This window comes from Heliconius melpomene, chromosome 12, assembly GCF_056956725.1.
Source record: "Heliconius melpomene rosina isolate 202511_hmr_F chromosome 12, ASM5695672v1, whole genome shotgun sequence".
Classification (NCBI taxonomy): domain Eukaryota; kingdom Metazoa; phylum Arthropoda; class Insecta; order Lepidoptera; family Nymphalidae; genus Heliconius; species Heliconius melpomene.
The window spans coordinates 8986391-9009048 of NC_140400.1; the positions used below are offsets into that span (position 1 = coordinate 8986391).

The 22658-nt window shown below is 30.4% G+C and overlaps 5 protein-coding genes across 19 annotated transcripts in view; 2 read left to right on the forward strand and 3 right to left on the reverse strand.

Moving 5' to 3' along the window:
* Positions 1 to 614: 614 nt before the first annotated feature.
* On the reverse strand, positions 615 to 2533 carry LOC146533775 (uncharacterized). Its single transcript, XM_085194807.1, has one exon. The coding sequence runs from the start codon at positions 2412 to 2414 to the stop codon at positions 615 to 617; it is 1800 nt and encodes a 599-aa protein (XP_085050933.1). The 5' UTR covers positions 2415 to 2533.
* A 209-nt stretch (positions 2534 to 2742) lies between these two features.
* On the forward strand, positions 2743 to 4472 carry Rpn6 (regulatory particle non-ATPase 6). The gene has a single exon (XM_085195144.1). The coding sequence runs from the start codon at positions 2894 to 2896 to the stop codon at positions 4154 to 4156; it is 1263 nt and encodes a 420-aa protein (XP_085051270.1). The 5' UTR covers positions 2743 to 2893; the 3' UTR covers positions 4157 to 4472.
* An 840-nt stretch (positions 4473 to 5312) lies between these two features.
* LOC146533777 (uncharacterized) lies at positions 5313 to 12594 on the reverse strand. 3 transcript variants are annotated; one of them, XM_085195141.1, is made up of 11 exons: positions 12241 to 12594; positions 12084 to 12162; positions 11929 to 11999; positions 11158 to 11443; positions 10614 to 10791; positions 10053 to 10132; positions 8625 to 8792; positions 7974 to 8090; positions 7086 to 7202; positions 6680 to 6779; positions 5313 to 6191 (listed from the first exon to the last, which is right to left on the reverse strand). In XM_085195141.1, the coding sequence occupies exons 1-11, from the start codon at positions 12353 to 12355 to the stop codon at positions 6015 to 6017; spliced, it is 1488 nt and encodes a 495-aa protein (XP_085051267.1). In that variant the 5' UTR covers positions 12356 to 12594; the 3' UTR covers positions 5313 to 6014. The 3 variants fall into 3 exon arrangements, with proteins under 3 accessions (XP_085051267.1, XP_085051269.1, XP_085051268.1); XM_085195143.1 differs by lacking the exon at positions 8625 to 8792 and having other exon boundaries at positions 5866 to 6191; positions 12241 to 12499; XM_085195142.1 differs by lacking the exon at positions 7974 to 8090 and having other exon boundaries at positions 5866 to 6191; positions 12241 to 12499.
* Positions 12595 to 12857: 263 nt separating this feature from the next.
* On the forward strand, positions 12858 to 18086 carry LOC146533778 (uncharacterized). Of its 3 annotated transcripts, none has more exons than XM_085195145.1 (9): positions 12858 to 12994; positions 13420 to 13974; positions 14519 to 14632; positions 14806 to 14946; positions 15115 to 15250; positions 15654 to 15756; positions 16329 to 16455; positions 16863 to 16932; positions 17441 to 18086. In XM_085195145.1, exons 2-9 carry the CDS (start codon positions 13439 to 13441, stop codon positions 17534 to 17536), a joined length of 1323 nt encoding a protein of 440 aa, XP_085051271.1. In that variant the 5' UTR covers positions 12858 to 12994; positions 13420 to 13438; the 3' UTR covers positions 17537 to 18086. The 3 variants fall into 3 exon arrangements, with proteins under 3 accessions (XP_085051271.1, XP_085051273.1, XP_085051272.1); XM_085195147.1 differs by lacking the exon at positions 12858 to 12994 and adding an exon at positions 13127 to 13284; XM_085195146.1 differs by lacking the exon at positions 12858 to 12994 and adding an exon at positions 13134 to 13342.
* Positions 18087 to 18212: 126 nt separating this feature from the next.
* Ypel (Yippee-like) overlaps positions 18213 to 22658 on the reverse strand; it is an 81222-nt gene continuing 76776 nt past the window's right edge. For 10 of the 11 annotated variants that reach the window (XM_085195158.1, XM_085195154.1, XM_085195155.1 and 7 more), the window contains one exon: positions 18213 to 22503. In XM_085195158.1, the coding sequence (XP_085051284.1) occupies positions 22414 to 22503 (90 nt within the window). In that variant the 3' untranslated portion in view covers positions 18213 to 22413. The remainder of the gene's footprint in view (positions 22504 to 22658) is intronic. The other variant, XR_014878594.1, reaches the window with a different exon arrangement.

Consider the following 22658-nt stretch of genomic DNA (forward strand, 5'->3'; position numbering starts at 1 on the left):
GTAGAAAAAGTAGAAATTGTTAGTAGATTTTAATATTACTAATTTACAGTTTCATTTATTTTATAGTAACCATACTAGGATCTAGGAAGTTATGTTGCGCAAAGATTTGCAAAAATTTAGCAAAATTATCTGTTATGTCCGCACGCGTTCGAATAGGTTAGTCAAAGTGCAATCTGTGCGCGTGAATTTCACGTTTTTCTTCCTCCCCTCTTACTATCTGTCGATTTCTGATGGCATTATGATGATGGCATGTGTTGAATGACGGAACTTAACCGCGCTTTGCTTCGACAACAGGCTGAAGAAATAAAAATATTATTTTTTTATTTAATTTATTATTTATTATATTTATTGTGGAGAACAAAGTGTTTTAATATTAAGATCCCTCTGCCTACCCTGCTGTGTGCGGGATACAACGTCAAGCTGAAGCTGATAATTTATATTTACTAAAAGAAATTTAAAAGTTGTAACTATATTTATGTAATGATGTTTTATGAAGAACACTTATTATATATTAATATTTATTAAAATGAAATAATCCATCTCTAACAATTATTATAGTTATAAATTAATAAAAAAATAATAAGTCATTACTTCAAATAAAAAGTATTATTATATTAATGTAAGGTGCTGGCAGTTGCAGATGCTGTATCATTGGCATGCATAGAAGTATATTTCAAAAGATTAGAATCATAACTAGCTTCACTTCCACCCTGTGCAAAAAGAGCAGCTCTCAAAGCGGTTTCACGTTCGGCTTCATCTCTCTCTTCACTCATTTTTATTTCTCTTTCAATGTCTAATTCTTCTTTTTCCTGAGCTAATTTATTTTTAAATTCCATATTTTCCCTGTATTTAACTAAGCGCGCCGATAAATATTTGATAGGATCTGCAGGTTGATACAAGATTACATCAGCAATACATTCTCGCAACGCTTTTCCAACAGTTACTTTTATATACTTAAAATCTTCTGTGACGGGAACATCACCCGGGCATGGTTCAAATATATCTAGGTGGCTCCGAATGCGTACAAGGTTACCTAAACCATCATTTTCATATTCACTAGTTGAATCACTTTCACGATAGATATGTTTTCCTTCGTCGTTAATATAATAGCGACCATAATTATCATAATAATAAATGACACCATCTATTTCCTCTTTTGTTTTTAAAAGAACGCCAGAACTATCCATCATGAACTCACTGGCGGTTTTATGAGCCTTGTAAATTCTTTGACGTGTCTTTGTATCTAAAAAGTATCTTCCACATTCGTCATAAAAATATACATGTCCTTCATCATCACTTAAAGGAACTAAGACGTTTAGCTCATTTGGTTGATATAGAATATTATCTTCTGGAATCTTGTAAATCTTTCGACTATATTCATCTACATAAAATGTGCCCAATTCATCACTATATTCTTCTTTTATATCTGCTGCACTAAGAATGGAAATAATAGATTTGTGGCTACGCTCACCATAGAGAGCTATATCCCAAATACAACAAAGTTCTGTTACTAAGCGCTCACGTTCCTCATGTGGTAAAGCGTGATTAAATATACGTAGTTGATAAAAATCTTCACATATGCACATCTCATCTTTATCTAGTTGTTCTAATTGTATAACGGCCGATTCTTGTAAGTTTTTCAACGTAGTTTTTAAATTTTCTAAAGCCGTAAGTCTGTTTTCCAAAAAGTCCTTTTTCCGTCGCAAAGCTGTCAAAGCTGCTGAAGTTGGTTCATGTTCTAATCTAGAAATTCGATCTTCTAAGATATTTATTTTTTCTACAATTTTACTTATTTCCAAATTATGAACCGCAGTACATCTGATCATTGTGCTCAATTCTCTACCCTCTTTTTTTAAGTTTTCCAACAATGCTAAAGCTGAAGAAGTTTTAGAAGTTTGTAAATCTTCAACTATTTGTTGCAATGTCTTGGTTAAATCACCAGTTAAACGAGGAATGTTTACTGTTATATATTTGGTTAAATACATTGAAAGTTCATCGTAAATTTTATCAATCCAATGCAATAGTTCCTCAGTAGAATTTTTTAACTTTATTTTAAATACATCATTACTGTCATAGTTTCTAAAACATTTTAATTTTTCTAAGAGTACCTGTGTAACTTCCTTATGCATTTCTTCAACGATTTCAATATCAGCAATAAGGTTCATTTGATTTTCATTTGGTAGAGATTTCCCATGACTGGCCATATATTTCTGATAATAATTTAAACGATTCGATATAGCGTCGATAGTAAAACTAATAGCTTGAAAAATGTCTTCCCTTGCAATATCATTCATAGTTTTAGAAAATTGTTCTACCTCTTTGATTGCATGAAGCCAATTTAAATGGAAGTCAACTATTACGTTCATTATTTCAGGTTTGGATTCTTCTTGAAGTGCTGACCGTAATGAGCACATCGTGTTAAAAATGTTGTCTGAATAATCATTTTTTGTAAAAAAAATTACTGGAGTTTCGTAAAAATGTTTAACCTCTTGCGTAATATCAAAAAGAAAACTAATAATTACTTCTTTATTTATTGTTACTTTCTCTGATTCCTTATCCATTTTAAACATTGTTTTGCAATATTGAAATTGAACTAATTTTAAAAATAACTATACATTGTTTTGTTATGTCATATTTTTTTCTCTAATTTAATAATTTGTCATTTAAAAAGTTCCAGTACTTTTATATAAAACCGACTTTTGGTAGAATTTTTATACTGTATTGGTAGAAAAAGGATTTTATATAATTTTTGAAAACGGTAACCCTGTACGCGTCTACGATTTGTTTCCGAAAAGGTCGTCGATGACTTTGCGATTATACAAAATTACAAAGAAAGTGTAGCTGTTGTTGTGTCATTTTAATATACACTTTTTAAATAGTTAACATATACAGTATGGCCGGTGCAATGTTATTTGAGAGGTCACGAGTTTCATCGTCAAACAGAGACGAAGACGTCCGCATGACTGACAAAATGGTTAGCACTGGAGAGCTCCCCGAAGATGACGAGGAAAATATCCGAGCCAAAGAGCAAGGAATATTAAACCTCGGCGAAAAGTACAAGAAAGAAGGTAAAGCTAAAGAACTTGCTGAATTAATAAAAGCAACCAGACCGTTCCTTAGTCTGATAAGTAAGGCTAAGGCTGCGAAATTGGTCCGTTCCCTCGTAGACTTTTTCTTGGATTTGGAAGCTGGCATTGGAATTGAAGTTCAGCTGTGCAAAGAATGTATAGAATGGGCCAAAGAAGAGAGGCGCACGTTCTTAAGACAGTCTCTCGAGGCAAGACTCATCGCGCTCTACTTCGACACCGGTATGTACACAGAGGCCTTAGATTTAGCCACCGCACTGCTGAAAGAGTTAAAGAAGTTAGATGATAAAAATTTATTAGTTGAAGTACTGCTTTTAGAGAGTAAAACTTATCATGCACTTAGTAATTTACCGAAGGCCCGTGCATCGTTGACGTCAGCAAGAACTACAGCGAATGCTATCTACTGTCCTCCAAAAATGCAAGCGGCTCTCGATTTGCAGTCTGGCATCCTTCACGCTGCAGATGAGAGAGATTTCAAAACGGCTTATTCTTACTTTTATGAGGCCTTTGAGGGTTATGATGGAGCAGACAGTCCTAAAGCTCTCACTGCACTTAAATATATGTTGTTGTCTAAAATAATGCTTAATCAAGCTGAGGAAGTAGGTACAGTGTGTAGTAGTAAAGCAGCTCTCAAATATGCAGGCAAAGAATTGGAAGCAATGAGAGCTGTAGCAACTGCATCACACAAAAGGTCCCTGGCCGACTTTCAGGCAGCATTAAAAACTTTTAAACCTGAGCTCGAAGAAGATGCAGTGGTCAGAGCTCATTTGGGAGCATTATATGACACTATGTTGGAACAAAACTTATGTCGTATTGTAGAGCCTTATATGCGTGTTCAAGTAGACCATGTAGCTAAATGTATCCGTCTGCCAGTTGTTCAAGTTGAGAAAAAGCTATCACAAATGATTCTTGATAAGAAGCTCAATGGAATCCTAGACCAGGGTGAAGGTGTATTGATTGTCTTTGATGAATCCCCTCTGGAAAAGACCTATGAGACAGTTCTAGAAACCATCCATCATATGAGCAAAGTTGTTGATACCCTCTATCAGAAAGCTAAGAAACTTTCATAGGCCCCTGTAAATTTGTTGTAGCATTAAACATAAAATATATATCAGATAACCGTAAAGTTTCAGTTCAAATAATGTAAATTAATGCTATTTTTTATGCTAAATTCCTTTAACATAATTTTCTAAAGCTAAACAAGTTGACACTACTATAGACTAATAACAGAGAAAATATATACATTTTTCCTTTTATTGTATTGTATTAAATCTTAAAATGTTAATCAGTTAATATACTAATTTCATTTTAATGTTCTTTTTTAACTTAAGCTAGTGAAAAATTGTAATATTCTGTTTTTTTTGAGAATAAAAGGTGTTCTCCAAATATTGTTGTTTACTTTGTTTAATATTTTCAAAGTGTTATTTGTGGTAAAAGAAAAGAAATATATTGAAGAAAACATATATTATTTAAATGTACTATGATTTGAACCCATACTTCTTTGATTGGATTGTTTATTATTTGACATTCAAAAAATGAAGCTTGTAACTCCTTATTTTGAACAAAAATATTTAAATTTTGAATTTTTTAAAGGTTTCAGTTGTCCTACATGCAATTTTTGTTTTCTTAAAATATTATTGTTTACTTTGGCCCTCATTATATTTGCAAGTCATTTTATTTTAGGTGTTGGCACATGTGTTGCATCCTATTCAAATGTCTGAATCATCAGTACATTGCACTTGAAACATTATGACCTTAATCTTAATTTCTAAAAACTAGGATTTCTCTCCTTCTACATAGATTTTTCTTTAAATGGATTGAATTAGTTACTGCAAAATAATCATATTTTTTAAATAATATTTATTTTACAATCAAAAATGATAGAATACTATAAGAAAAAATATGATAAATAAAAAACATTTGTCTATTCAATTAAATTTATTTTATTTAAATAAAATTATATTATATACAAAATTAAACATTGAATATTGACTTGATACATATGGTACTGTAAAATATCAATAAAATATATTTAACTAAACATTACTTTCTCTTGTATAAGGCACATTTTGAGCAATATTTAATGAGAGTCTAAGTTCATTTTACATATCTAAGTTAAAAATATATAAAAACTGGTTTAGTGTGACACACTAAGGTTTCCATACCATTAGCTATTAAAAAAAGCAAAAAAATTAAATATCTGTTGTGTGAGAGCCCCCTTAAACATTTATTTTATTGTTTTTTTTTAATAGTTGTTATTACAGCAGCATGCATTTTTGTAATACATCTTCTGTAAATATTTCAACTATCAACTATCATACATGGTTCATGAGATACAGCTTGGTGACAGATGAACACACAGACAAGGCCACCTTCCCTTCAGCCCTTTAAGCACACTTTGTTGATTTTAATAGCCATAATAATTTTGTGCTTCTCTACATATATACAAAACCATCTTTTCTTTATACATTCAATTATCAGGATTTTCGATTATCCAAATGACTAACGAGAACAATTAGTCCGGTTAATCGAGTTTCTACTACTAAAATATTCCTTAATAAACATACTTCATGTTATTGTGCAAATTTCCTAGTCATACCTAGTCTTTTTAAAAAGAGTATTCAGAAGGTAGTAGATTATAGGACGTTTCGATCTATCAAAATTCTATATTGGTAAGATAGTACTACATTTTGTTCCTAGACCATCATATTTAATCTCAATGGCCTATTTTAAATAACTATATTTCAAAACATATTTACACTAGTTTATCTCATAACAATACAGTCGACGAATTGTGACTGCGCTGAAGTTAAGTTTTGTGTTTTTGAGAAAATAACAAAAAGAGTAAGAAAAATTCTAAAAATAAATCTGAGCAGACGTCATGCGGTAACTTCATGGAAGCCACGACTCGTCAACCGTATTGTGTTTCTAAACATTATTTCGTTTATTGAACTCTTCTGTATCATGAGGCACATCCCACCTCGGGTTCCAGAAGCCTTCGGGTGTTTTAGGCCTCACGGGATTGGAGCGACCACGGTGTTTTGAACATTCTTCTATTTTTTTGGCTAACATCTCTGGGTTGTCTTTATAGAGGTCTGTCAGGAACTGTTGGTTTAATAATAATTATTAATAAAGAAAAGAAATCGATTATTAATACTTAAATAGTTAATGTAATCATTATATGTTATTTTAAAAAAAAAAAAACTGAATATTTCTATATTACAATTACATTGAGAATTTTGTAATTATTTAATACTATTATTTCCGTTTTATTATTTTTCACAATGTATCCCCATATAGAACGATAGGCAGAATAAACCTAGTGACTCAATTTAAGAAAAGAAACATAGTAACAATTTGTAATTATATGACATTGTTGTAAACAGTGGCCAAGTGCAAGTCAAAGTCTCTTATGATAGATTTTTAGTACCAAATACAGATTAGGGCCACTTAACATATATAAAAAAAATTTTTTGGCAGCAAAAATTACTTTATTTTTCATATTGTTAGTATAAATGAATTTTTTTATTTGATAGTGTTCATTGAGATGGTCAGCATTTTCAACAGCTTTAGTAACGTAAATACAAACTTACTGGTATACAGTCGTCACAACACCACCCGGGCAAAGCTTTTTTTTCCGCTTTTCTCCGAACTGCCATTTCTTTATACTGCGGCCCTATGTCAGTTCTAATTCTATAATATATAAAAATTACATGTATTTCTTTAAATATGCACGAAGGATACAGAAAAAAAAAATAAAGTAATATAAATTAAATTGCATAAATTCTTTTATATTCAAAATATCTAGTCACCTTAAATTAAATCGTGATTTTGATTCTGCCAGTATGCAATATAATATAATAATTAAGTTGGTGTAATAAAGTGTATATAAAGTTAAATAAATAAATATTATTAAATAAATTAAATAAATAAATACTAATAATAAAGTTAAATAAATAAATATTATTTAAACATTAAGACAGAATATTTTCTATAAACCTTTTAATATTATCATTTGGTTTGACAACACCCTCCTTTTGCAGTATTGACATACTAGATTCCATTTCTTGTGAATTTATTATATTGAGGTTTTCTGCTAGTGGATGTTTGGTGGGGCTGAAACAACAAAAGAAAATTAAATAATATTATTTCTTATTTAAAAACGAATTCATTATTATCTAAATAATGAATATTGAAGATAGGCTAGTTTGAACGGATCCACTCCATTGCGTGCTGAGGCGAAACTCTAGCACTTTGTTTCATCATTGCGCTACATCGGAAATATGTCGAATATGATAAAAAAAAAGGTAAAAAAATGGGCGCCACGTAAAATGAACATAGCCGTAGTACTTAGTAATAAAAGGACATTCCAAAATAATATAAATAATATAATTAACAAATGATTATTTTGTGACAATAACTTAATACATTATTTGTGGAGGCTGTACTTGGAAGATTAATTAATTAATTATAATTACAACACAATTTCTTTATAAGAATACATTATAATCTTAATTTAATTACATTTATCGCTGACGTGACTATAATATTAATTTAATTTTCATTTCTTCGCTTGGTGTCTAGGCGAAACGCATTGAATTCCGCCATTCAACACGTAATGCCTTCAGATTTCGCCAGAAAGTAGGGAGCGGAGTGTCTTAACGCTAGGTTTCCTCTGCCTATCCTTTGTGCGGGGATACAAATTGAAACTGATTATTGTGTGCTATATCAAAATAGTTTACATGATATGATAATAGAATGGACTATCCAAAACAAAACAATTTTTACTTCAATTGACGAATTATAGCAGTGTTTGTTTTATCACTATTGATATAAATAAAAAGGCACGAGCGTGCGAAGCACCGTAAAAAAAATAAAAAAAATTACCTGCAATTAATCATAGTTTTATTTGTATTCTTGTTTATTTGCTGTAAAAGCGACATACTCTCATCAGGACAGTGGGTTTCATCTTTTGATTTATTTCGCTTGTCGGACATGTTCAATCTAAAAATAGCACGTACCATATGATTAGTAAAATTAAACATTAGAATAACAAAAAATAGTTAACATCAATCAACGTGGCGGAGTTTCAGTATTTCATTATGATTTTCTCCTTCACGCTTTATCACGCATATAGCAGTATTGACTCTAAGAGAAACTCATTGCCAACTTTAGTCTTAATAAAGCTTAATTATCAAAAAAATGTTGTATTCTCTGTTATGAAATAAAATATCGGTCAATTTTACGATCATTTCACTCGCATTGATTGCAAAGGATATTTCAAAATAGCATTCACAATACAGCTTTTTCAAGTTAATATATTGTTATATTTGTCAATCACAAATTTTATAAATGAGAAAGTATTGTAAGAGTATAGTGCAAAAAATACAGTCATTTAATCATACAACCTAGTGAATAGAAGCTATTATCAAATTTTAATTTTGTGGATAATATAAAAAAATCATTATCATGAAAAATTATAGTTACATAATATCACAATAATATCACTATAAAATTAATTAGAAAATTCAAACTAACCTTTGAGGATACTGTTGTAAAATATTAATAGAATCTTCCATTTGTTTTATATCAATATCAATCATTGCCGGTTCATTTTCTTCATTGCTGTTGTCCCTTTCTAATTTTAGTTTCAATGCTGAGGGCATTTTAAACTTTCTAGGACTGTCTTTTGTTAGGGATTTACTTCTAAAAACATAATAAAGTATAACTCAGATAGTTGAATAAAAAATGTATCATGTAAATTATTTTGTACTGATAGTAAAAGGAACATTTTAAATATTTTTTTTTAAATTCAGATGAAACTATTTTAGCCGAATTGTAGATCTGGGTCCACTTAACTTACTTGTTACTGGTACCGTACCGTACCGTGCTTAAAAGTCTGGTTTTCTACAATATATTTGATACGTAGTCCGACATATTAAAAGTATTTAATTTCTACGCTTTGGAATAATAAAACAAATAAGTGGATGTATGTAACTCAAATGCTTTTTCGTAACACCAGTTAACCTGAAGCCAGTTGTGGCGCAGGGGCACAAGGGTACGATTGTAAACAGGTTTTTGTCAGCAGAAACAGGCGAATATAAGTGTCTTAACAAAAGGTTTCCAGGTTTCTTCTGCCTACCCTGCTGTGGAGGATACAGCGTGTAGATAAATCTATATATATATAAAATCGAAAGGTCACTCATTCATCATGAAATCTCAGAAACTACATGTGCTAGGAATCTGAAATTTTGCATAGGAGTTATTTATAAGACTCGCTAAGACGGAAATTTGCAATATTCAACTTCTAAGGGGTTGTTTTTGGGGTTGAAAGTTTGTATGAAACTTCGTTACTACAAATTCTATGGGTATCAAATTTTGCATGGTCGTCACTTATAGGACGTAGTTACTCATGGAGACAGAAATTAATAATAACGTAGTTCACGCAGGCAAAGCCGCGGGCGGGCCGCTAGTAAATAAATAATAATAAAAACACAATGAAGCAATTACTCCTCATAATAAAAGTAACTTATAGCCTTGGACCACCCTGATAAAGTACCTACTTACTTAACATTGCCGTTGGTGTGTAAAGTTTCTCTATATATTAGCGACTTCGCCCTGTGGCCGGAAATAACTAAAGAGTTGTTTTAATTATTTCTATTTTTCCACACATACAAAAAAATAAAATATAAAATAAAATAATAATGTAAAATATTTTAAGCATCCTGGGTGACTCTGATTGTTAGGTCCAGTGGTGGTACAGGTTATAACTCATATTGAAACAAATAACGTAATGTAATATTATAGCCCTTCTGCACTATAAAGATTGTCAAAACCTTTCATATTTTTTCAATTCAATCCAGTAGTTCCTGAGATTAGGTTGGTCAACCAAACTTTATAATATGATAGAAGTTATAAATTTGTTAATATAGAAATATATCTAGATATAAATAAAAAAACACTCACATAGTTTGGAATACAGGACCACTTGTAGGTGATGGTTGTATTGTATCATCTGTATCTAATATTTCACTCTTTAAGTTTTGCTGCAAATAATTAATATGATTTTAGTTAATTATTATTTTTCTAACTATATATATATTCACCAACTATATTACTTTATGTATGTCTATCTATTTCTTCATCATTTGTGGACCAAATTTTTTTATATATCTCATAGGTTGATAGGATCTCATAATGGAATTTCATGGAAATCGGAAGCCCACAAATTTTATAGGCATATACTATATGTTTCATATAAGATCTTACAATAATAATAATAATATATTTGCCTCTGTAGTCATAAGCTGATAACAATACTCATACCAATGGTGATGATGATGACGATAATAGAATAAACTATACCAATAACAATAACTCCTCAACAATTTGGACATCATCTTTTAAATATTATAGAGATTTATAGAAGGATAGTTTTAGTGTTGGCTTGTGGACGTGAGATCACATGTTCCACACATGTGACTAAGACTATGTATTATTACATATATACAACAAAATTACATAAACCTGAAAATTATCTTTCATACAATTTCTTTCTAACATTTCTGGGGAGCATGTAAGATCTACAATATTTGATGTTTTCACTTTGACCAAATTCAATCTTGACTGTTTCAATCTGCTCGAAAGTTTATTTTTGTTTGGTGTGGGAAATGATAGCTTGATGTTTTTGTTTTCTGGTGTTGGCCTAAAAAGATGTTGTTTACTTTAGTAATTTTTAATGTTATATACATTGAATATTTCTACTCATTTTGCATTCAAAATTATAGTTATTGAATTTTAGACTAAATTCTCAGAAATTGGCATAAACCTAGTGTTAATTAATATAAAATTTTTCATTCTTTTGAGTGGGAATCGAACCCACAAGTCCAAGCACCAGTGACATGCTTTATTGGGCCACTATTGCTACAAGATGTGTAGCTATGGGTGTTCCGGTTTAATGGAGAAAAAACTACATAAACATTCAAATTTGGGCAGAAAGTTAAATGCCCGTCTTGTATATAAGCTGCATACAATGTTAAGCTAAATAAATTAAATTCAATGTAGATCTTACCAAGACTCAGGACATTTCTTTTTATCTTTCAAACTTAAGGAATGTATGTTAGTTTTCTTTTTAGTAAATATTATTGGACTCTTTCTACCCAATGGAGTTGTTTCAATTTCTGATATAGATTCATCTTTATTCTCTATAATGTCTTTGGAACTTTCAAAATTTACTTGTGGTTCTAATTTTTCCTTTTTTATACTCTTTTTTTTAGGCGATTGTTTATTCAAAATGTTATAGATTGTGTCTAAAATCTTAAAGTCTTGTGTTTCATTTAACTTATCAAGAGCTGAAACTGAAATTAACAATTTGTAAGCATATTCTCATTTATCAATTGTATAAGAACATATAAATAATTTTTACTCCACCCTCTTTCCTTTAATCTTCTAATCTTTTTTATATTAATGGTTGCATGGAAGAGATCTCCTGTGGCATTAAGGCCACTTTTACACCAAAGTTGTATTTCTTATTATTATGTTTATAAGATGTATAATTTTGTTGGTGTAATAAACCATTAAATAAAATAAATAAATATGTATGTAAATGGAGCATTGTGGTACAGCATCTGATTATGCAACACTTGTGGGTTCTAATCCCCAATGAATTATTTTTATTTATTTCTTGGTAAGTGTGGCATCAAGCACCTCTTAAAGAGCAAAGTTTCAAAAATTGGGCAGTCCACAACACAACTGAATAAATGAGTAAAATACAGCATGACACTGAAATTAAATGTATATAAACAATAGTCTTTTAAGTTTGGTTATTAAACCTTAACCTTACCAATGGATTTAAATAAATTTTCCTTGTTGATTACCTCCTTTTTTAAATTTTCACAATTATTACAAATATACCTGTAATATACATTAATAAAGTAATTTATGGTAAAGTTTAAGTAAATTATGAGAATACAGAAGAGTGTAAAATTAAATATTCACCCATTTTGCTCTTTTTGTGATAAGAAAGTTCTATAATTTTCATTTTCTACATGTAACTCTTCAAAATCACTAACTAGATCTGAAACATAAATCATTAATTATTCACATAATTTAGTTGAATTTAAAATAACGAGTAACTAATGAGAGAAGAAATCACCTTTAAATTTTGATATAGTCTGTTGAAGTGTCGATTCCACTGCTACAATTTTAGTTATGGGGAAAGATTTTGGATCTTTAAAAAGTAACAAATTATTTTCATTTGTAAGGCTCATCTTAGATTATTTATTATATTTATATTATCAGTTCATCACTTTTAAAATTCACACTGTATCCCGCATACAACAGAGCAGACAGAGGAAGCTAGTTTTAAGATACCCCGTTCTCAATTAAAATTCTTCTTAATTAGTAACATAATATATTACTAATTTAGGTTCAGTTCGATTCTTTATTTATTTAATAAGACTTTCAGCAAGTGTTTAGCGCGCCACTACACAATAAACAAACGTGATACGAAATCACAGAACACATTTACGAAATACGTACCGTTGACGTTTGATCTTTATTTTTAACAACTGTCAATGTCATTTAGATTTTAACCTTTTATTCTAATATCACAAGAATTAACAATGTTTCCAATGATATTGTTATATATGAAAATTTCTTTATTTTTTTTCATATTTTACTATTTACATTTCATTTCATTATTTTTTAATTTATTATATATATTTATCTGTGGTTATATTGTCAACTTTGATTTGGCCACTATAAATATTCTGTGACAATCAGGCAAAGAACGAAACGTATATGCCAAAAATTGTTTTCTGTTTAATAATCAAAGAACTCTATGTATGACTACCTATATATTTTCCAGTATATATTACACTTTCTTATTTCTAGTTACTTTATATCAGGCAAGTAGTTTTTATAAGTAATTGTTAAAATTAGAGCAATCTAAAGTCGTAAGTCCTTTCCCTATGGCCTTTGCCTGATGATTATAAAGAAAAAAAAATATATACCGTGTGTCTTTTATGAAGACTATTTACTAAAACTATTAATTAATAAATTATTTAAAAATTGCATACAATAAATTTTAAGTATTTTAAGACTATTTTATTTTCACAAAGAATTTTTCAAGATTTACTTCCACAGTGAGATGTATAATTTAAAGCTTTTGCCTTTTTATAGGGCTCTTAAAGAAAATGTTAGATATTTTATATTTAAAAACATTGTCTTGTGCTGAAAACGTACAGCAAATTAAAGTATTATACATTTTTTTAGTATTAGAAATTGGCAAAAATTGATATTTATTATGAATGAAAATTTTATTATCTTACAGCTCTTGAGAGGTCGTAAATATGGAAACCGACGACGATACATTTATTGTAATTATTGGAGATGAAGATGAGGATTCATCGTTTGTCGCGCCAATTCAAATAAAACAAGAAATAAATGATGAAGAGGATTTAAAGGAGAATTCTGTTTGTAAAGAAATTGAAAAATATACTATATCTATAAAAAAAGAGCCTTGTGATTATTATGAAAGATATGAAGATGTGAATAATTACAGTTACTTAGATATAGACAAATTAGAAGATTTTTGTGATGATGATCAAAAATATATACCAGATATTCTAGAAGAGTCATTGTGTCAACTTAGTTACAGTAGTTCAGATGAAAATAGTAACATTATAAAAATAAGAAAAGACAAACAAAGAACCAAAATGCTTAAACCATCGGATAGAAAATCTTATGTTAAAGAATTGATGAGGCTATTCCCTGAATTGAGGGAGGATAAAAAGTTGCTAATAAGTTGCTTAGTAGAAATTATGAAGACTAGACAGCCCCCAAATCCCCCACAAGACTATTATGTTATGAATGGAATTATGCTTGAGTATGAAAATATTTCAGTATAGCTTTGTTTTGAAAATATAAGATTCTGGTTTGATTCATAGTAAATGAAACCTATTTTAAAAACACACCATTCTTTTAAAAAAAAAAAGTCAGCGTCATGCCGTATCCCGTACACAGCAGGGTAGGCAGAGGGAACCTAGTGTTAAAGCACTCCATTCCCCACTTTCTGCCCAATTCTGCAGGCATTGCGTGTTGAGTGGCAGAACTCAACGCCGCACTTTGCCTCAACACTAGAGAAGAAATGGAAATATAAACGTAAATAAATATTTCATTTCCTCGAGTGGGGATTGAAACCACAACCGTCGCGTAACAGTCACACCCTTGTGCCGCTAAGCCATGACGGCCTCGACGGCTTTTTTTACACCCAGTTTAAATTTCAGAAATCAACCAGTATTGTTTCAAAGTTAGGAAATGGAAATAATTTATTCCCATGAGAGTAAATTGATCCCATAAATATTGTATTTATGGTCTGATGCTGTGCTGACGTACCTTAACAGCTTTACTTTGTCTTTAATTTTTTGCAGATGTGTATATTGTGGTTGGCAGTCAAAGTCAATACCAGCATCTGGCCGCCATTTCCAAGAAAAACATGGTGAAAGATATTTGTTTTGCTATGCTTGTGGAGTCAACTTTAGAAGGTTTTTCATTTATTAAATAAATTACTTCTATGTAAAATAATTTGCTAATTTAAAAATTATAGAATCAACATATATCAAAATTACTATAATTTTAAATTCACATATAATTTTAATAACAGATTATCTCAATAGAATAATTCATTTTACTTTTAGTATTAATATATATATTTCAGTACAACAAACTTGTACAAGCATGAAAAACGTTGCTCTGCCCCCAACATCAAAATAGTACTGAAGGCTCGGGCACTCTCACTGGGAAAGAAGGGTCGATCTAGACCATTTATACCAAAAATAATTGACAAAGTTCCCAAAAGGTAAATAACACTCAACAAATAATTAATTTCCAGAATCTTTGCAAAGTGAATATAAATGGATACAAATTCAAAATATAAATTCTATTTTATTTGTACTAGATTCCAATGTCCCTTTCTTTTCTAAATATAACAAACAAGTTCTAAATTCAAAGTACAATCTGCCCCCAGATTCAACTGCTCCCTGTGTTCCGCGTCGTTCAGCAGCAAGTACACACTGCAGGCGCACGAGCACCTGCACCGCGGGGAGCGCCCGCACCGCTGCAGCCACTGCAACGCCGCCTACACCTCAAACACTGCGTTGATTGTTAGTATTTTAATTGGATGTTTTAATTAGTTTTAGGGTTCCGTATTCTATACTTCGAAAGAAAAAAGAAAACCATTTAATGGCTTATTTCATTTTCTGTTTATGACATTTTTTTAAAAGATTATGAAAGAAGTGGCATCTCTAAGCTGAAATCAATAAGAAATATTTGGGGAACCCTTTGAGACGAATAAAGAAAACATCCAAATTATATGTGTACCATGGAAACTTATACACATTGTAAACTTTTATAACTTGTACCTTTAACAAAGCTCGACTCGCATTTTTTTACATACATGTGTACTATTATCTATATACTTTTAAGTTTTAACCTATCTTTGTATCACTCAATGGAGTAGTCAATCATCCAATCAGTTATTCAATAAATTTTCTATAAATATTGTAGCGACACAAAAAGAAGCACAGCGAGCAACAGTACATTTGTGATCACTGTCAACGCAGCTTTAAACTGAAGCCCGCTCTCATTACACACATGGATACCCATAGACGTAAGACGTGTTTTTTTCTTAGGGTTAATGTAAAAATGTGATTCTCTAAGACCGTCGTTGCGCACTGGCACAGCGTGTGTGCAAACACGAGGGTTACGGATTCGATTTCCACTAGGGGTATGAATTATTTAATATTTATTTCCTCATCCCGGTAGTAAGAAAAAGTGCGACATTGCATTTTGACACTCAAAATGTAATGTCTTGAAAATTTGGCGGCACGTGGAGAACGGAGTGCCTTAGCACTAGGTTCCCTGTTATATGCTGAATACAGTGTGGTGTGAAACTAAAGAAATGTGATTCATGTCTGACTGAGTCTATGATATTAATAATGAAAATGTATTTTTTTTATATTAGTTAGACATTCGAATTTAGCCAATTGACCCATTCTTATTGAATTATTTTGAAACTTTTATATGTTTATTGCAACTTTTTTGTCGTCTCTGTAGTTGTTTCGTTTTAATTGTAAAAATTTTAGAGAAAACAAATGAATTGAGGACTAGTTTTATTAATACAATTTTTCAAGCATTGACTGTTTTGAAGATGTGTTTATTACTTTTATTGCTTTATTTCAGCTGTAAAGAAGTTTGGTTGTGAACTATGTCCAAAACGCTATGCTCAAAAGGCAGCATTAGTTCTACATATTAATAGGGTGCATAAGAATCTGCCACCTCCATGTGCCTGTCAAATATGTCCTAAAAGGTAAATATTTTATTAATTTTTATTTATTATTCATTGCTTTTCTATACTCTAAAAATTATAAAGCTGAAACTTGTTTGTTTGGTTGACCGCGCTAACCTCAGTAACTACTGGTTGGGATTGAAAAAAATCTTTTTGCGTTGAATCTAGATCATCTTTTGAGAAAATTTTAAAGGCTATTTTGCATTATAAGGTAGTAAGTTTAACTTTTTATAAGGTAGTAAGTTTAACTTTCACTAATTTTCTTAAAATGTATTGACAAATTATATAGTCAGATTTTGCTTTTTTAAAATGTACTGCAAGTAAAATATATAGTGATTTGTCATAAGGTTTTTTTTCATCGATGAATAAGATATGTACATATAAATATTTAAACATTAGTAAAAAATATGTTTTTTTTTAATATTCAGATATCCACGGATGTCGTTGCTGAAAGACCATATGAAGAAAGTGCACGGAATGATGATTATGACGCGAAAGGTATTTATAATACAAATTTCACTTTGAAGTCGACGCCTTTATTATATTATTACTAGAGAAATAAAAAAAACCATTTTCGTTCGCATAATTTTTTATTTAGTTACACGCTATATCTGGCGTACAGTAGGGTAGGCAGAGAGGACCTAGTGTTGTGGTACTCTGTTCCTTACGCACTGTATAATTTTCGAAACATTGCATGTTGAATAGCATACTCTACACTTTGTCTTATATAATAAAAAATAAAGTAAATAGAGAGATACAACTTTGTTACTTTTAGTGCAACTTTGTTTTTTTTAGAAAATTGTTGTTTATTTTTTTGCTAATATCTGAATCGTTCATATTCAACAAATGAATAGTGTTTTTTAAATTGTGGGCTTTATTAACTTTAATAAATATATATTCCATGTTGGTTAACAATCATAGATGAATAAACACAGTGGTTAAATAAAAAATACCATAGATAATTTATAATACTTTAAAAATCTATATGTTTTTATTAAAATTACAGATGTTCTTCAAAAAATTACCAACCATGTCTGACACGCAAGTGAAGCAAGCCAAAGTAATTTTTAAAAGCGAAGTGGAGGACTATGATATATATTAAACTTTAATATATAAATGATTATGAATTGCAAATGTGCTTATGATATTGTTGACATTTTTTTGGTGTGTTTTTTCTCATTTATTTTTGGATAACATGTAAAAAATTGAATTTGATGTGTATGAATGAAGTATTCTAGTATTTATATATTGGAAATATTATTTTTTATATGATTTACGCCAATTTACCATTGCTTTACTTATTAAAGTATTAACTCTTGGTAATGAACTAATTAAATTCACTTAGTTAATTAAATTTATTTTTTTTATTTTTAAGACAATTTATTTAAAATGAACTTTATTTTTAGCTAATAAATTATTTAAAAAAATGAACTCAATATTTATGATAATTAACAACTACAATATAATTAATTAAAATTTCAACTAAATTTATAGATTAATTTTATTGATAGAGAAGATATATGTGTAATATTGCATACTATGTATGTATTGATAGGCTGATTGTATAATTGAAACTGTTTCTCTTAATAACAATGAATTTGTAAGTTTTGTTTTGTTTATAAGTAAACATTAAATATATTTTCTTTATAAAACTTTTTTTTATTTTATATTATAAAAGTATATACTTACTTTTAGAGTTCTTTATTTTAGCAAAATCCAAAATCCAATATTAGTCCAATATTTGCCGTCAAGAGGAAAAGGTTTAAAATAAACACATGTTTAATACGAAAGTGTTTTATTACGCACTTATTATTTCAACCAAATGTTTACGAAATACTCTCTATAGCATAATGCATACACATCATAGAAGACACCACGTAATTTTATAATGTTTCGTTACATACTAGGAAAATACAAAAATATTAAGCGGTATTGGATCTACCGGGTTACCTTCGTTATATGCGAAAGTACATACATACATGCACCGCCATCTTGGTCAGTTAACACTCCGAGACCGGGACTTGGTATTTCTACACGGCTGGGTGATATACTTGCAAATGATATGTCTATTTGAACTCATGAAAGTGATGAGGTGAAACATGAGAGGTGAAACGCGATTCAATAAAAATATTTTTAATGGTAATCGTCGAAATTGTGTACGATAAGTGATTCTATCATTGCACGATGTTAGTACCTTGTAGAAATACCAGTTTTAACTATATGGGTGCACATTTGATAGATATATAGATGGAAAAGCGCATATTTGTTTCTATCTCAAAAAACCGAAATCGGCCAACATTCACGAAAACTAACTTTATCATTTTTTTTATCTCACCAATACTGATCGCAATCTTAACAATGGTCCAAAAATATCTAATAGCATCCCTAAACGACCGAGTAGAAAAATACTTTATGTTATGCCTCACAGAATTCTAGCGTTTTAATTTCTCACTTTAAACGTCACCATGATATTTTTTTCGTCGAACGGCAAAGATCGAAATATATAAGGTCTAAGAGTGTTACAACAAACTACAGTGACAATCTCAATAAGTTCGATAGTGATTTCAAAATGTACACGAAAACGAATAAAATATAACACCTTTAAGGCTACAAATATGTATGTAGTGAACACGAAATTGTACCAGACATCTATGATTTGTTAAACCGCGCGACAGCTCGATAACGATTTACGGGACTATAAAATATTCTATGCTATTTACTATTATCGATATAATTTGTTGATTTTTTTTTGGTATATTTTATTATTTTTTACACACTATTACAACACGGGGCCCCGGACAGCGTCTCTCCGTCTCCAGTACCTCACAGAGCATTGTGCACGTGTACTTAGCGTTTACCCTAACACGTTAACAGATATACGATTACACGAAACAGACGTGAAGTTGCAATGCGATCAACCTTACTATTTAATAAAGAGACGTACCTGTCTGATCTCGATTATCACAAAATACATATACCATATTGAACACCAATAGTTTTATCGCGTCTAAAAAGCATGTTGAGGATGCTGTTTAAACGTGTTTACAATTACTTAACCTCTAATACGAGTAAAGGTTTCGTTTCAACGAGTGCCTTTCGCGGCGCTATGACGAAAAGCACAGGTGACGTCAATCATTGTGTCAATATCGGTATGGGAACATCACAGAACTCTTTGCTTACGGTCAATTAATTTAATACTTAACATTAAAGCCAAACTGAGCCTTCACATGTAGAGGAAAGTGTACAAGCATCATCATAACGTTCAGATATTTTAGGCCCGTTACAGAACAATCGTGTCTTATTCATCTAAGGGGATTTTTGGACATTATTTTATTTATGTATAATGTTGCCAGCTTCGACATATTTACAAGAACATTTTCAAAGCATGTCAATAAAAAAGACATAGATATATTAAAATCATAATGTGAAGCAAAACATTTAGTTAAAGTAGATACTCTATTAAAGTATTAGCTCAGTAAAAACATTACTCTGTTCAAATCATAGCAACTATGACAACATTTCGGAAATCTGACAACATTATTTATATTGTGCAGCATAGAAAATTACCGGATTTTAAATCACAGACTTTTTGTTACACTCTCATAGACATAATTTTAAATACAAATTTCAAATTCCGGCATTTTCTTAGTATTATTAATTATAACAGTTGTGATGTATGTTACATTATAAGTTTTTTGACTTCACTAGATATTGACATATCGGGGAAACTAATTTATCCATTTATATTTCTTATTGTAAAAATAAACAATTTATCATCGAACGAGCGTTTCTTACAAGGGATTTTTATTATTAATTATTTATGTATATTACAAATTTATAACTCTAGTGGCAGTTTCAACGCTCTGATATAATAGCGATGGCAAAAAATCATTGTTTCTGGTTATTTTATGATAATATTATGTATTAATTTAATTCCACGCACATGTGCTTCCGATTGTATATAATAGTAATATGGCGGCATTAGTTAGTTATATTTAAAATATTGTGTCTAAGTATTGAATTTATATTCTGAAGCTTGTACTTTAAATGGCACTTTATTTACTAATTTAGTATAATAATAACATTAAGTTAACGATACAAGAGTAAGCACAGTGAGTGCAATTAATTTAATACAACACGTGACTTCCGACCGGACTTTCTATATTATATTATTCAATTTAATTTTATTTTGGTAAAGTATCATATCAACTATACATATAAAAATATATTTATTTCCAATGCATTAATTTATGTCAAAGAAATTTGAATGACAAATAAAAGAACATACCATGACGTATATGACATTAAAAAAAGATATAATATGTTATGGTCGTTTTTACAGCTGTAGACCTAGTATTTAAATATTCCGTTTCTGACGCACCACACAGTTTTTAATACATAACGCCTTGTCTTCTTACCACAGCGAGGAAATAAAAATTATTTCCTCAGAGGTAATCGAACTCACACCATTCGCGTTACAGTCAGACGCTGCGCCATGACGGTCTCATATGTTTTTTAATTAGTTTCCAGTATAAAGAAGCGCGGTCGGACACTCACGCACGACAATCTTTACTCTATTGTAGTCGGACGTCAACACAATTATAAACGCATTAGCGTTTCCTTTCTATCAATTCTAACGTTTGACATTGACATATATAATAGATACGCCATCTTGGTCGTTATATGACGTACATAGATAAAAATTATGACATTTTAAAATATTAAAATCATGCTGTTTCCTATGCCCTTATGACTATATCTGGGCATACATTGCATATATATTCTTATATTGCATTGTTAGTCATATAATAAGTATGCAAGTATTCCGGAGTCGATAAATCGATATTGATAGATAATCGAAGCTCATGCATTTCTTATAATTATAGCGTCATTATTATAATTGTAAATGAAGTGTATAATATGCATATACATATGAAGATAAAATATACGGGGTTAAATGTCTTTACTAATATAATTACATTTTTATGGAAACAATAAATGAATAATAAAACTCCTCACTCCTAACCTTTCTCGTTTATATAAAAAACCATTTCGATCGAATCAAATCATCTCCGACTATTTACTATCACATTTTTAAGAATATCAAATTTCCATAACAATATTTAAGATCCTCCTTTGTAGTAACAGATAATAAAAAAAAAATGCCAGGAACAGTCGACAAATAGTAAATGGCAAAAAGTTTTAAATTTGTAACCAAAAATATTTAAAAAAAAAACAACAAAAATACCGTAAATGAATGGCGCGACTAGTTTCCTCGAAAAGAAAAAAATTATAATAATCTTGTAAAAAGTTGAAATCATTAGGAACATACATCTGACATCTCTGAGCAACTCTTAAGAAAATCCTTCAAGAAATTCGAAACTATACACTAAGATACTTATCACAGGTTAAGGGGACAAGAGAAAGTATTAGTGTTCTCTCAATACAGCAGTTACGTGTAAATATAAAACTAATACAACTTAAGATAGCCGCTTCGGGCTCGAGCGGTGAAATTTAAAAACAAAACGTTTAGATAAAACTAGAAATTAGTATAAATTGTAAGCCCACGACCCGTTGGGGCTGAGATCGATACTTATATAATATATATAAATTGTATATGTAACCACTCGCGATCAAGCGCTGAAGCCTACGTCACATCACTCGCAGTTCATCCGGTTATAAACAATCCCGCACTTCCACGATCCCGCGAATTGATTACCGACTATTCTAATAATAATCATGTTTTTCAAAAATAATTTCTTTTGTCGGTAATCGATTCGCGAGATTGTACTTTAAACATCGATAACGATGGTGAGGCGAGCGTGTCTCGCCTGTGACGTCATCACGAGGGTTCGCGCGCGCGCCGTGAGCTCATATCGGCTCACATCGCGACACCGCGCGTCGACATCGACATCGATATCGATATTAACCGGTAATTGACAGTTCGCGTCACAGCACTATAGTCCGAGCGCGGTGGTTTCAGTCCCATCCGTTCTCTTTCACCATATGAGCGAGTTCTATTATGAACTTGCCTTCTTTATACTTCTGGCTGGATTCGAACGCGTACTCCTGAAACATGTTATATCGTTAGTTTCAAAACAAATTAAATGTATTTTTATCATAAGTAAAGGACATAGTTTTCAGGAAATTATATCAATCTTCAATGACTTGTAATAGCGTCAATTTTTATTGTACTTTCAATAGGATATTTATAAACAAATTAA